This window comes from Acomys minous, assembly GCF_964271855.1.
Source record: "Acomys minous genome assembly, chromosome: 17".
In the NCBI taxonomy this organism is placed as follows: domain Eukaryota; kingdom Metazoa; phylum Chordata; class Mammalia; order Rodentia; family Muridae; genus Acomys; species Acomys minous.
The window spans coordinates 1,410,001-1,421,731 of record NC_140500.1 but is presented as its reverse complement, the minus strand read 5'-3'; the positions used below and the strand labels follow the sequence as shown (position 1 = coordinate 1,421,731).

The following is an 11,731-nucleotide window of genomic DNA, read 5'->3' as shown; positions in this document are numbered from 1 at the left end:
AGAATATATTAGATTATATGAGGTTTATTAAATGAGCATGGGGGAAGAAGTAAAGGGGGGAAGGGTACCCCAGAGAGAGAGAGAGAGAGAGAGAGAAATAGAGAGAGAGAAATAGAGAGAGAACACCACGAGGAGGGACTGTCCTTTTATATAGCCCTGAACAGGGCCATGCCCCATGGCAGGCAGGCAATGACATCACAGGTAGGCAGACTGAAGCAGAATTCCAACATTAATGGTCATAGGGAGAAAAAAACAAGTTTCTTGAGGAAGGATGATTCAGGACATGGAAATGAGAATTGTGAAGGCCCTGACGATGCCATGTCTGGAGTGGGCACTACCAAGTGAGGTCTGGGATGAGGGAGTTAGAGATAAGGCCAGAACTAGGGGAGGGTGTGAGTCACGTAGAGTGTTGGTGCTCCCGTGAACTCTCCTGGAGCACTACCTAGGTGCAACAGGACTGTATGGTGACAGGCTACGGGAAATCACCCTGGTCATGGCCTGCCTCCACCCCCAGCTCCAAGACTTGGAAATCCCCACGGCCATCCACCACTCAGTGTCAACAGCCAAATAATGTCTCAAAGTTGGCAGCCAAGCAGGACCATGCAATACTAGCTCACTGTGTATGTGCCAAAAACCCTACCAAAGCCCTCCCCTCCACCCAATCCGCTGCTGCTGTCTCTCTCTTCCCATTAGCGGCAGCAGCCATTCTATACCCCCCCCCCACGGCAGCCGCCATTCCATACCCCCCACGGCAGCCGCCATTCTATACCCCCCTCGGCAGCCGCCATTCTATACCCCCCCACGGCAGCCGCCATTCTATACCCCCCCCACGGCAGCCGCCATTCTATACCCCCCCACGGCAGCCGCCATTCTATACCTCCCCACGGCAGCCGCCATTCTATACCCCCCCACGGCAGCCGCCATTCTATACCCCCCACGGCAGCCGCCATTCTATACCCCCCCACGGCAGCCGCCATTCTATACCCCCCCTCGGCAGCCGCCATTCTATACCCCCCCACGGCAGCCGCCATTCTATACCCCCCCACAGCAGCCGCCATTCTATACCCCCCCACGGCAGCCGCCATTCTATACCCCCCACGGCAGCCGCCATTCTATACCCCCCACGGCAGCCGCCATTCTATACCCCCCTCGGCAGCCGCCATTCTATACCCCCCCCCACGGCAGCCGCCATTCTATACCCCCCACGGCAGCCGCCATTCTATACCCCCCACCACCACCTCAATGAACCTCTGTGTGAATCTGTTGCATCGTGGCATGATTCTGTGGTATGCCTGGGCTCCTGGCTGCCAAGCTGCCCTTATGCCATAAAAACCCTTACAAGGACCATTCTGCCCTCTGTGCAGCCTCGGCTTCAGCCATTGCTCTTGCTGCTCGGGAAAGCTCATCGCAGACATGTTTTAAAATAAGAGCTAATTGTTAATGATATGCCAATCTGCAAGGGCAAAGGACTTGAGAAGGCACTTCTGCAGAGAAGATACAAACAGTCAATAAGCCTATGAAATGATGCTCTGCCCACTAATCATTAGGGAAATGCATTGCAAATCAATATTCACAGCAGTGCTGCTCACAGAGACCAAACAACCAAACAGTTGGTAGAAACAACCCACATTTACCAACAGGTAGTCGATAAATTAACAAAGTGGGAATCTAGTCAGCTTTAAGACGGAATGCGTTAAGTACCCAGGTGTATGGTGCATGCCTGTAGTCCCAGCACTCAGAAGGTAGAGGCATGAGCATCCAGGGTTCAAGGTCAGCCTCAGTCATGCGGCAAGTAAGACTAGCCTGACCTACATGAGGCTCTTTCTCAAACAAAACAAACTCAGAACGAATTCTTGCGCATGCTACAACACACCAAATTTTGAAAATGTTAAGTGAAATTGGGCACATAAGAGCTACTGTACGATCCACTTCTGTAAAGCACGTGAGTAGGCAGGGGAGGCACTCCAGAGAACAGCGGCAAAGGGAAAGAGATGAGGAGTGAAGTTTGAGTCTCAGTTTCGCAAGATGAAAATACCCCAGGGCTGGATGGTAGTAATGGCAACAACACAGTGTGAATGCATTAATGCCACTGACCCGAGTGCTTCACCCATAATTAGCACCAATGACAGAGTGAAGGAAGGATGCAAACTCTGCTAAACACTCCTCTACCCGTTCTCATGAACAGAGATTCTACAAGAGAAAACACTAATGACCACAGGGTTTACAAGTAACAACAACAACAACAAATTTGCAATCAAGAATATTTACTGTTTTTGTTGGTGGGTCTAGGTCAGTCTTCAGCTTCCTCAACCATAAGCCATGATGATGTCTCACTTACTTGACTTCCATCATTGGGATAGCAGGATTCTTATCCACATGGGATACTTTTTTGTGGAATCTCAAGGTACCTTATCATGACTTTCTGTCAACTAGCCCAGGCTGGCCTCAAACTCTTGGCAATTCTCCTGCCTCCAGCTCCCAAGCCTGATGTATAAGTATTACATCTGGCTAGAATGTTTACAATTCTTTCCTAAGCATTCCAATATGGCCGCTTATCCTCAAAACTGTCCTAACAACGTACAAGAACCACAGAAGCGATCATATAGATTTCATGAGCACTGGGGCCGCATCTTAGGGGTTCCTACCTATCTTGACAAGGCCGAGGATGGTAAGTCCCTTGTCTACTTGAATTTCTAGAGGCCCTGTGGTTTCAGAAAGACTAGCTGAGCTGAGGTTGAGGTTAAACCCTGCAGAGACACAATTCACAGCAGCCTCTGCTGAAATCCAATGCAAGCCTTCTTGCCCAGGCTTGTTACTAAATGCAAGGTTCAGGATGCTCCCCTTTCATTTCAAAACCTTCTGTCTGGGGTCTTCCAAAGAAGTAAAGCATTTCCTCAACACAGAATGGAATGATAGCTTAGCAAACTGCAGCTCCTCGCTTCCGACACTGCACTTCTGAGCCGCGGACGATGAACCGTGCTGCTTACCAGAACCAAGGCAGAGTCTCCATTCCAACAAAAACACAAGCACTATCAGCATCTTCTGGCTTTTTAAGAACACACACTGAAATCATTTTGAACTCAAGAACTCTTTCATGCCTCTTCACGACTGGGCTTACCAAGCAACAAGCTGCTTAAAAAGAAAAAAAGCCATTTTCCTGGCTTAGCAACCATTGCTAGGGCTGTGATGGCAAAGTCTCACAGAGTGACTCTTATTTAGTGCATGTGTGTGCATGTTTGTTTGAGAGCACATGTGTGCAGGTGTGCATTTTTTGGTGCCTATTTGTGGGGAATAACCTCAGGGACCGCCTGCCTTCCCACCATGAGATGACACACAAGCACATACATCACACACAAGCACACACCATCCATCCATCTTTTTTCTATGTGGGTTCAGGTCCCTGTACTTGTGCAGCAAGCTGTTTACTGACTGAGCCATTTCTACCCCAAGTGAAAGTTCTAAGTGACAGTAACTGTATCATTTAGTGGTTCTGGAGGTGAAGGTCCCAAATCCAGGTGCAGGCCAGCACAGGTCCTCTGGCTCCACACATCTCTCCTTCTCTAGAACTCTGTCATCATTTTGGAATCTCTGGCTTGTTAAGGTATTATCTGCCCCACCCCCACAGCCCCACTAATGTTTATATGGCATTCTTCAGTCTGTGCCCTCAGATTTCCCTTTCACATAAGGAAGTCAGCCATTAGGATGAGGATGTACCCACGAACCTCATTTCAACTTGATCTTCCATGACTCTTCTTGTCTCAAATGAGATCACTTCCTTGGGGACAGGGGGAACTGTGAGAGCAGAGCTTGTCCCACAAAAGTGTCCTTGCTGGGCAAAAACTTATTATAAGCTATAAAAAGTTAAATGATCAACTGGATGGAATTAAAATTCTGCTGCTCAAAAGTCACTATTGATACAGGCATGGAACTGTACACTTGTAACAGCAAATATCAGGAGGTAGATGCACGAGGATCAAGGAGTTCAAGCTCACCGTCATCAATACAGGCAGTTCCAGGCCATTCAAGGATCCATAACCCCAACTCACATTTAAAAAAAAAAAAAGCCTGGTGTGGCAGTGCACGCCTTTAATCCAAGCTCTCAGGAGGCAGAGGCAGATCTGGCAGATCTTTGTGAGTTCGAGGTCAGCCTGGTTTACAGAGTGCATTCAAAACACCCATGGCTACACAGGGAAACCCTGTCTTGAAAAAACAATAATAGTAATAATAATAACAGAAAAAAGAAACATCAGCCACTGTGATGTAATTTATCTTCTATGTCTGGCCCTTTTAAGGATTCCCAGTTGCTAGTCATCTGGCCCTTTGGGAATCCAGCTTGACCCTATGGCTTTTTTTGTGAGAGAAAAAAAACATATTTTTTAAATCTACAGTGTTGGTGGCCTCTTGGATTTCTTGGAAAAGGAGAAGATATAAAAAGCCAGCAGAGGCTGTGTTGAGGCCTGCTTTAACGTTTTGTATAACTATGGTCCCTCTGTTGAGACCTACTTTCGTTTTTATCATAACTGTAGCTCCTCTGCTGATGCCTGCATCCGTCTTTAGCATAACTGAAGCCATTTTGTCTGCAGTCTCCATTTTGATCATAAGATGAAATTAAGTTTGAGTTCTCAGGTTCTGCCTGCCTGACATTAGCCTTTTGCTTACAATTCAATACTTGTTTAATGTTCTGCTTGAATTGATGAATGTATGTTCTACTTAAGCAAAACCACAATACTCTGCTATGTTTCTTTCTCCCAGAAACCTGGAAAGTCCCCAAAATTCCCGTACTTTAAATCTCAGCCAATCAGCTTACAATGCTTTGTCTAGCTATGCAGGCGTAATGTACCTGGAATAGACTTGACTCTTCCTGCTTGGTTAGGGTCTTTTTCCTCTAAAAACTCACTCTGATAACGGCTCAGCATCACAGTTACAAATCCAGACTATGTCCCTGACCACTTTGCTAAGTGGTCAATTAACTTCCATCTACCTGAGTCTGGTGTCCGTGTGGTCTGTGTGTGGCTGTTCTTGAACCTCAACAGCTGAGAGAGATGAGTTAAGGGTTAGGAAGACAGCTGATGCAGGAATTAAGAAGACCAAGTAGGGTTACAGAGAAGGCAGTTGGTGCAGAATAGAGATTGAGTAGAGTGAAAAAGAGAAGGCTGCTGAGCCAGAGACCATACTGTTAGGAGACAATTAGGAGGACCCACGAAGTAGTAAAAAACATGCCACAAGCCACACACGCATCTGATAAAGAATTTGCATATGCGATATGTAAAGAAATCTCAACACTGATGACCAACACTACCAAGTGTGAATTTGGAGCAACTGAAATGCTTACAGTCATCTTAGGAAGCACCTGGCTTCTTTCTCTGGAACAACTTAAGGAAAATCCCCAACAAAGCACGCTATTCTCACGCTCCTCCACCCAAAATGGTCTCGTAAACTGGCATCCCAGTTCCTACCCCCCTGAAAGTTGTGCACTGAAACAATCATCACAACTCCACACTGAAACTGGTAAAATGTCACTCCTCTAAACTCTGCAGATTTTGAAAACATGTAAGTTTTTCCTCACAAAGTTATAGATTATTTGCTGTAATTTTGGTGGTACCATCTCTCCAAAACAACAACTTCTCTGGGGGTAAAAAGCACATACAGTAATAGAGAAATTACTTAAAGGCACAAGCCCAATTTTTGTGAGACTAGAAGACACCGGAACTTCAAATTGAATAGAAGCATTTTCAAAAGCAGCTGAGTGCAGCAGCACATCCTCCGGGAACCAGAAAGGAAATGACAGGAAGATGGAACACAGAGAGGCTGAGTGACCAGCACACTTCAGGAGACGATGTCATTTCCTCACACTTCCTAACAAGCCTGTCTATCAGTAAACACACACTCTATCTCACCTTTATATGCTACATGGAGATGTGCGTGCGCGCGCGCGTGTGTGTGTGTGTGTGTGTGTGTGTTGTGCATGTGTATGCTTGTGTGCATGCATGCATACGCATTGCAGAAAACCTTAGTTTTGGGGTCTCTGCATCAAAAACAGCACAAGCTATTTTTCACCTAATGCAAAGTAATACTTGATGAGACTTCAGGAATCTTGGGAAGAGGTGCGTGCACTGGGCAGGTAGAAGGGACCTGAGTTACTAGGAAAGTACAGACAATGGTGGATATCTACGGCAATGGCTCCCAAAAACCTGCCACAACCTGTGTCCACACTCTTTTGCAATGGGACCTTCTTGTCAACTCATCCAGATGTAGCACTTTGTCTCTTTTGTCTGAGCTGGGCTTGTTCCGTAAGGTAAAGTGCACTTTAAGAGTGATACTTGGGGGGCTGGAGAGATGGCTCAGAGGTTACGAGAACTGTCTACTCTTTTAGAGGTCCTGAGTTCAATTCCCAGCAACCACATGGTAGCTCACAACCATCTATAATGAGATCTGGTGCCCTCTCTGGTGTACAGGCATACATGTAGGCAGACCACTGTCTATGTTATAAATAAATCTTTAAAAAAAAAAAGAGTGATACTTGGCTAGAGGCTGGAACACACGCAACTTTCAATTTAGACTTCCTCAAAACAGCCATCAGTGTGGGGAAATGTTTGGATTAGCAGGTAAGGCAGTACACACCTGCATCCTGACACTTGAGAGATTAAAGCAGGGTAGGGGGGGTGCTAAGGGGGGTGAGGGGGGCACTCCAGTTCCAGGCCACAGTGGGCTACACAGTAAGACCTTGTCTCAGACCAGGGGTGGCAGTGCGGGGGAGGGGATAAATGATCTTGTGAAAAACGGGTGTTGTTGGCCCCACCGATCCCAACCCCAGGCATGTAAGCAGCTACCTGCAAGTGTGAAGGAGCGAAAGAGCACACCACTAGCCAACCCTGATGAGAAAGAAAGAGGACTGTCTTGGGCTTTGTTTTTAAGACTTATCTAATTTATGAGTGTTTAGCCTGCATACATGTAGGTACCCTGAGAGCATGGCTAGTGCCCTAGGAGGCCAGAAGAAGGCATCCTATTCCCTGCAGCTCAAGCTGCACAAGCTCAAGCACAAGACAATAACGTGGCACCGTGTGGGTGCTGGGAATTGAATCCAGGTCTTCTGCAAGGACAGTACACTAGTACGCTCTCTTAACCACTGAACCATCTCTCTCCAGCATGAAAATCCTTTTTTGTTTGTTTTGTTTTGTTTTTTGAGACAGGGTTTCTCTGTGTAGCCTTGGCTGTCCTGGAACTCACTCTCCAGACCAGGCTGGCCTTGAACTCAAGAGATTCACCTTCCTCTGCCCCACCCCCCAAGTGCTGGGATTAATGGTGTGGGTCCCCATTGCCCGGCTAAAAATCTTATTTTTTAAGTAATCAAATTAAACCAACTGACTGAAGCAACACATGACAAAATGCCTCGTTTTATCATTGGTATCTAGTTAAATCATGTTTAAATTTTTAGGTTAATCTCCAAAACTTTACAATCATCAAAATTGTTCTTTAGGGGGAAAAAAGTGTCATCCTTTCTCCTCTTAAATTGTATATATAACCAACTGCCCTCAGACTTAGCCGCTCTATCATGACTCAGTGCTATATTCTAAGTATAGTTTCTGAAGACTTGGCAGGGGATGAGGCACATGTCAAACCCCTGCATCCATCAGCAGGATGCAGACTTAAGCTAAACGGGCCTCTCCATAGAGCTGCTTATGACAGGGCTCCAGTCAGAGCAAGTGGTACAATGCTGAAACAGGAAGAGAAAGCATCCACCCAAGGTGGAAGTCACAGGTTATTATGACGGAATCTTTAAAGTGTTGTGCGATGATACCTCCTGTCTGGTGTTACCATTACCACAGAGAAAAACATAAGGCAGCTGCACAGGAAGTCCATTGGCAATCTATCCTAGAGTCCCTGGGATCCATCCTGGGTCATGGAACATCATCCAGTAGACACTACATGGCATAGATGGTGTAGACGCTGCACTGGTGGTCGACTGGGCAGAGACAAGTTGATCCATAGCGCTCACTGGCCAGCCAAATCCGGCCAATGAGCCCTACGTTTAGTGAAGAGGCAGTGCCTTAAAAAAATAAAGTGGGAGCTGGGGATGGCGGCGCAGATGTTTAATCTCAGCATTTGGGAGGCAGAGGAGGGCAGAACTCTGTGACTTTGAGGCCAACCTGGTCTACAAAGCCAGGACTACCAGAGCAACCCTGTCTCAGGGCGGGGGGTGGGAAGGTGGGAGAGTGGGAGTCAACTAAAGGTACGCAACACTAACCTCTGGCCCCACGTTCATACGCACACATGTACCGGTGCATACACAGAATAGTCTTCCCCGTGAACGTGCAATCCTTTTCTTTGTCCTGCTTCTTTCATCCGTGGTTTATTTTCATTATAGTTTGTATGTTTGCCTTCTCAGTTACATTTATGCTGGCCTTTTTTTCTTTTGGTTTTTCCAGACAGGGTTTTTCTGTGTGTAGCCTTGGCTATCTTAGACTCGCTTTGTAGACCAGGCTGGCCTTGAACTCACAGCAAAAGATCTGCCTCTGCCTCCCTGAGTGCTGGGATCACAGGTGTGCGCCATTACACCTGGCTACGGGTTATATTTTTGTAACTCTTATTAACGTGACTATTCTCTTGATTTTTCAGCTAGCTCATTACTCATACATAAATATGTTAATTTGATAGGTTAGGCATATGCTCTGCAGCTTAACTGAGTTTCTTTATCTGTCCTAACAGATTTTTAGTTGTGTCTTTAGGTTTTTCTTCATGTATGATCATGCTGGGCCCCAAGACAGTGCATCTCATAAAGTGACTGCCACCAAGCCTAAACACCTGGATTTGATCCTAGAACTTTGATGGCAGGACACGGACACAGGGACGGACACAGGGACGGACACACACACACACACACACACACACACACACACACACACACGAGTGTAACAAAAATTATATAGTGAGGAGGATCTGGGAGGAATTAGAAGACAGGAAAAAACATAACCAGAGTACACTGTATGAAAAAAAATGTCAGTAAAAAACTTCAAAACTTAAAAATAACAATCAAAAACCATGCTATTTGCAAACGGAGACAGTCTTCTTTCTCTTGTGTAATTTCTCAGGCTAGGCCTTCCAGAGCTGTAACAGCATCTAACCTCAGCAGCCTCGTCTCCCCCAGTTCTCAGAAGGCGGGCTTCCAGCAGCCTTTCCCCACTGAATAGTGTTACCTGAATTGGAGGCAAATTCTTTGTGTACCTGATTTTTAAAGGTTTTATTATTGGAGGATGCTAAAATTTTAGCAAATACTTATCCATGTTTATTGAAATGGTATTTCTGTTCTGTTGGCATGTTAATTTGAGCACAGTGTTATAATCCCTTTCTGACATGCTATTCAATTCAGTTTTTAACATAAATTTTTATTTATTCATTTATTTTTGAAATAGTCTTACCTCATCCAGGCTGGCCTCCAACTCACTGTGTAGATGAAGATGGCCTTGAACCTATAATCCTCCTGTCTGCTACCAAGTGCTGGACTACTAGGATGTGTCACCCTGCCCAGCTCTCAAGCTGTCATGCAGGGTGGCCTCAAACTAGTGATCCTCCTGTCTCATCTACTATTCGCCTGCCAACATGCACCAGCATGGCCTACGGAAGGACTGCCACGCTCTCGCTGCCCATGACACCTGTTGGTTCCCACGCCCTCCTGCCGTCCTCTCAGTGCCAACAGCCGCCTTGTCCTAGGTCCTGCAAGTCAGGAAAACATGCCAACGCCACATTCCAGAAAACACTCCACACAGAGTTCAGTTCCTGGGAATTAGCCCACGTTTTATTTTACAGTACATTCATTACGTTCCTGCATTCCCAAGGTAACCAGATCACACTCCGGTTAGCACTTCTGGTAATAAAATCATACAATGACTCTGGTTTAAAAAACAAGGTGTGGTAATGTACAGGACTATGTCTCCCTTTAATACTGCAGACAACAATTCATCACAAAGTTAACACCTCCAAACCCCACGTCCCAGAGATCCAGTGTGAAGGCATCTTACCTATGTTACAATAAAACTGTGAGAGACGTGGAGGAAACCAACTATTTCAGAGGTCTAGGATTCCCCATAATGCAATCTTTCCCTGCTAACTGCTAGGGTACATGCAGCTTCGGTGCCCTGAAAAGCGAGGGGTGTGAAAATACAAAAACTTATGGCTTTAAGATACTTCTGCAAAAGAATTAAATAACCTAAAAAAAAAAAAAAAAAAAAAAAAAAAAAAAAAGAATATGACTGTAAGGGTTGGTAATTCAGGAAGCACCTAGAAAATCCTGCCAGATGCTAATGGAAATTTAAGCTGCAGGCGTTTCACAGAAAATCAAGATCTGTCTCACATCCATAATATGTCAGGTCCTGACAAGGTATGTCCATGTTGCTAAGTGACAGCGCTGTGGCTCATGCTCTGCAACGCTGACATCGTCACTCACCACAGACCCAGCTGACCAAGGGACCAACCCTTGGAGAATTTAAGAGAACCATTGAGCGGTAACAGACTGAGCTGCATCGGGAGAAACGTCAGACTGTGAGGGAGAGGGAGGTAGATCTGTTGGGCCTTTTGCCATCTGCAGTGGCTCTAAGTCTACTGGGATGCTGAGGCGGGAAGACTGCCACATCTGAGGTCAGCCTGGGTTGTATACAGAGCGAGACTATCTCACAAAGAAAGGAGGGCTGGAAGGAGAAAAGAAAAAAAATTGTAAAATACTTTGGGCTCTGTCCAACCTGGCTGGAATGGTGACTGTAGACCAAGCCCTCACCCAGCAATCACCTTCTGGCTAGAACGTCAGTGTGCTTTGTATTTGGATGCCCCCAACCCCTGCAGTCCAGTTTAAGCACACGATTCATAAGACCGTAACAAGTCCCTGCTGCCGGCTGCCAAGAGGTGGGTCAAGCCTCAACTCAGCAGGTTAGCAATGTTATCAATACACTTGTGACCCTGAAAGAAACATCACCCCATTCGAGAGGGAAAGTGTGAGGGAAAAGGGTGGATGTCTTATGAAAACCCAGAGCCGATGCCTGAGTGCCAACGCTTGAGGACGTCTCTGGGCACGGGCTGGTCAAAGGGAGCAGGGATGCCTCCGAAACCAGAGTGAGACTTGCACAGTCAATGCAGAGTAAAATGCAGAATGAAATGACATATAACCAAGGTTTACAGGATAGCTAGAAATATGTTTTATGCCTTAAAAAAAATTCAATGCACTCCAAAAAATTGTTTTCTGATTATTCATGTACAACAGAAGGCACTGTTATTCGCATAAATCCACTGATTCTTCATGGCAGAAACCTGAGCCAAGGTCGCCAATGCCCAACTCTAACCCTCCGCGTTCAGCCTCCACAGCAGTCACTTTGTCCTTTCCAATCAATGACTCTCGTACATTACAGTAGCTGCTGTTAAAATATATATATAGAGAGAGATATATTTTCCAGAGTAAGAAGGATCAAGGAGCTGCCAGGTGTGGACGACACAGCCCCTCGCTTCCCACTCAGCCTTAGCCCGTGAAATAAGCATCAGCCGTGACGCCGGTCAGTGCACGATGGGCACGCCTTTCAGATGTTGCTGGACACAACTCCGAAGTTAATGCAGAGAAGACGCCCTTGTCTTCAAACATGGAGCCTCCCTGCTGCTGAGAAAGGAGGGAGGGAAGACAGAAGAGACAGGGTGGGTAAGGTGAGAATACGGGAGTAACCTCTAACCACCAGGCTCTTATGGCAGCCAGCTG

The 11,731-nt window shown here is 46.2% G+C and overlaps 1 protein-coding gene across 3 annotated transcripts in view; it reads right to left on the bottom strand.

The window, feature by feature from the left end:
- Positions 1–9,766: 9,766 nt before the first annotated feature.
- Positions 9,767–11,731, bottom strand: part of IPO8 (importin 8) — a 60,997-nt gene continuing 59,032 nt past the window's right edge. For 2 of the 3 annotated variants that reach the window (XM_084764856.1, XM_084764854.1), the window contains exon 25: positions 9,767–11,635. In XM_084764856.1, coding sequence (XP_084620982.1) covers positions 11,501–11,635 — 135 coding nt within the window. In that variant the 3' untranslated portion in view covers positions 9,767–11,500. The remainder of the gene's footprint in view (positions 11,636–11,731) is intronic. The other variant, XM_084764855.1, reaches the window with a different exon arrangement.